Source organism: Penaeus vannamei, chromosome 1, assembly GCF_042767895.1.
Source record: "Penaeus vannamei isolate JL-2024 chromosome 1, ASM4276789v1, whole genome shotgun sequence".
In the NCBI taxonomy this organism is placed as follows: Eukaryota; Metazoa; Arthropoda; class Malacostraca; order Decapoda; family Penaeidae; genus Penaeus; species Penaeus vannamei.
This window is the reverse complement of record NC_091549.1, coordinates 31,261,174-31,264,060: the sequence shown is the minus strand read 5'-3', so window position 1 is coordinate 31,264,060 and position 2,887 is coordinate 31,261,174. Positions and strand designations below refer to the sequence as shown.

At 39.5% G+C, this 2,887-nt stretch overlaps 1 protein-coding gene across 2 annotated transcripts in view; it reads right to left on the bottom strand.

Annotated features, from left to right (window-relative positions):
* Positions 1 to 1,255: 1,255 nt before the first annotated feature.
* LOC138861749 (uncharacterized) overlaps positions 1,256 to 2,887 on the bottom strand; it is a gene marked incomplete at its 5' end in the record, with an annotated part of 13,848 nt that continues 12,216 nt past the window's right edge. For both annotated transcript variants that reach the window (XM_070121578.1, XM_070121584.1), the window contains 1 exon segment: positions 1,256 to 2,766. In XM_070121578.1, the coding sequence (XP_069977679.1) occupies positions 2,597 to 2,766 (170 nt within the window).

Here is a 2,887-nt window from a genome sequence, read left to right as displayed (position 1 = left end):
TTGGGAGGGCTATTTTTTAAATGTTTTAACAAAGGAGTGACCCTCATAATTCCTCCAAATGAAGGGAACTTCCATTTTTTCTCACATTCAAAGCTAATGCCTGGAAGTTCTATGGGGAACTGTATGGTATATCTGGCTTTCCCTCAACCAGGCCACCAGATGGATGCTTTCCCGGTCCATGCTTTCCCCAGACATCTTGAACTCCACGGCTTATATCCATACACAGTTTTCTGCCGCTGTCCTTGTTTCAGAGGCTAAGGACCTGTTTGTGGTAATCGAAGAAATGGGGATGAACTAAAATGTTATCACCTCCCCCAGTATCACAAGAATATATATAACTTTGGTATCGGTGTGAGCCACACAGCTTACAACAGGAGATGCAAGGCCCCTCCTGCCTTCCGATAGCCTACAGGTCACCTGTGGGCAAGGTGTAGTTCCTGGATGCCTCCCGTGCAGAGTTACTGCGTGTGTTAATATCTGTGACAAAACATTTAGCAGCATCCTGGGGACAGGCTGTTAGTGAGGAGGGAGGGATGTGGAAGTTCAGCAATCTTCCACATTTTGTTAAATAAAAAGAAAAATCACGTGGCCATGGCCACAGTGGAAAATACCGTGATGACTGGACATCGTACGAGTGATCAGGCGATGCTGGGCATGCACCCGGAGTGAGAGGCAGCGAGGGTTGACCCGGGGCGGCCGCATTTTTCCGTTGGGCGTGAATGAAGGCTGATCTCGGGACGCAGCCAGGGTCTGCGTGCTTTTTGTGGTTATTTTGGTAAGCAGGGTCTGCCATTTATACCTATCAAATTAATAAGAGCTTTCCAGTACTGAATATATTTGAATATATATATTTTTAGTACACATTGTCATATATATTGGAATTGCAATAATGAGTTTTAGATACTTCAAGTGAATCTATTAAAAAGAAAATAGTAAAATACAGGAATATTAAATATCTGGTTTCCTTAAGTTCTTCATTACAGGAATTATGATTTTGTTATATCTTTAATAATGAATTCGCCTGAAGGAGAGACGTTTTTCCTGTTTCTAAGACAACAGCGGTGGTGGCGGAGACCTTGATTATAACAGAAATCTAATATAACATTGATTTTATCTAGATTTCGATACCTTTGGTGGTATAACTCGAATTTTTCAACGTAGATCTAATAAGGCTTACCATGATGATAATAATAATTATAATAATGATAATAATGACAACAACAGCAGCAATAATAATAACATGAAGGGAGGAAAATTTTCATTTCATAATAAAAAAGAAAATCTTTATTGTACAAATACATGGCATCACATTATTGGAGGAATTTGAGGCCTACGATATGAATAACAGTAAGGCAGAGAGGCTTTGTTTTTGTTTGAATTTCAGTTTGTTGGTTAGATGATGATCTATGAGTGTATACCAATACTTATATATCACAATCACGGATAGTTTCCCCGATTTCTTTCTACTCAGTCATCACAAAATTTCATAAGCATGAAACTCCAAGCATCAGTTCATCTCCTTAGTTTTTTTTTATTTATTTTTTTTATAATTGCTTGTTTACTACAATAATAATTATTTGGCGCAATAATAATCATCATTAGCTAATATTTATCATTATTACCGTAACAGTGTTTGTTATTATAATCATAATGATTCATTTCTTCGCTTATCTCTTGTACCTATCACCTCACCAAAACTTAGTAATATTCACAGAAAAATACTATAAATAGCGTAATCAAAATTATGCCTTGTTCTTGTTTGTTTGTTTTTTGCGTCAAATCGTTACTACGGACTAGAGGCTTTATTTGCAATGAAGATCGCTCACGTGATCTTCATTCCAAAACGTTCCAGCAGATCATTATGTTATGCAGATAGATTTCTCACTTTAAACTCAATAACCAAAAAGACAAAAAAACTAAGCCGTAACTCGGAGCACTGGCGGTGAGCGTGGCCTTCTCATGACAACATGACATGAATTTAGTCTTCTCTGTAGTCCTGGCTAAAGAGCAGATCGGTCTCCTAAATAATGTTCTATGCGAAAATGATACACCTTCGTTTAATTAAATCAAAATTACTCATTCTACAAGCAAACACAAAGATTTCATGATTCTATCAAAATGTGAATCACGAAGCAAAATTTAGCAGGTCCCCTTCTCCGCACTTTGCCGTTCTTCCTTCTCGGAAGGCCTGGACTGAATCAACTAAGGCAGGTCACGGCTTGACTTTCCTGAGGCGGTGACATCGCTGTCAGACCTTAGGGCATATGAAGCGATCTTCATGACTTCTAGATATCATCTGAACACGCACCAAAACTTGAATATCATATATACGGTAGAAGCGATATATACACACACATGCACTGACCTGGAGGCCAATACTTAACACAAAATTCTCCAAGAGTTCAGAAAGCAACAAAATCATCCACAAAGGTATCTACATGTTGCCGCTATTCTCCGCACACTAAGAGATCCGGGTAACCAATATCTGGCCAAGCTGATCCGCCCTTCTGTGGTATGATTTCATTACTGAAGTTTCCACGTCCACCTTCTCAGTCTCTTGCTTTGCTGTCCCATGACGACAGGCCACGAGGGATCATCAATCTTTTATCAGCAGTTCTTCCTTGGCCATGTTGACGTAGACGACAGGTTTGCCATTCTGGGATTTCCCCTTTTTGGCGGTGCGGCAGCAGAAGTACGCAACGACGATGATGACCAGAAAAACTAGTATGCCCAACACGGATGCAGTCGCCGTCAGGGCAGTTTTACCTACAATACCATGATAATGTTAGTAGAATGCAGGTGTCTGATGGAAATAGGGATTATCAGTATTTACAGAGAAAACCGAATATCTCGATTAGGGCACATTCCCCATTATACATGTTCTTAA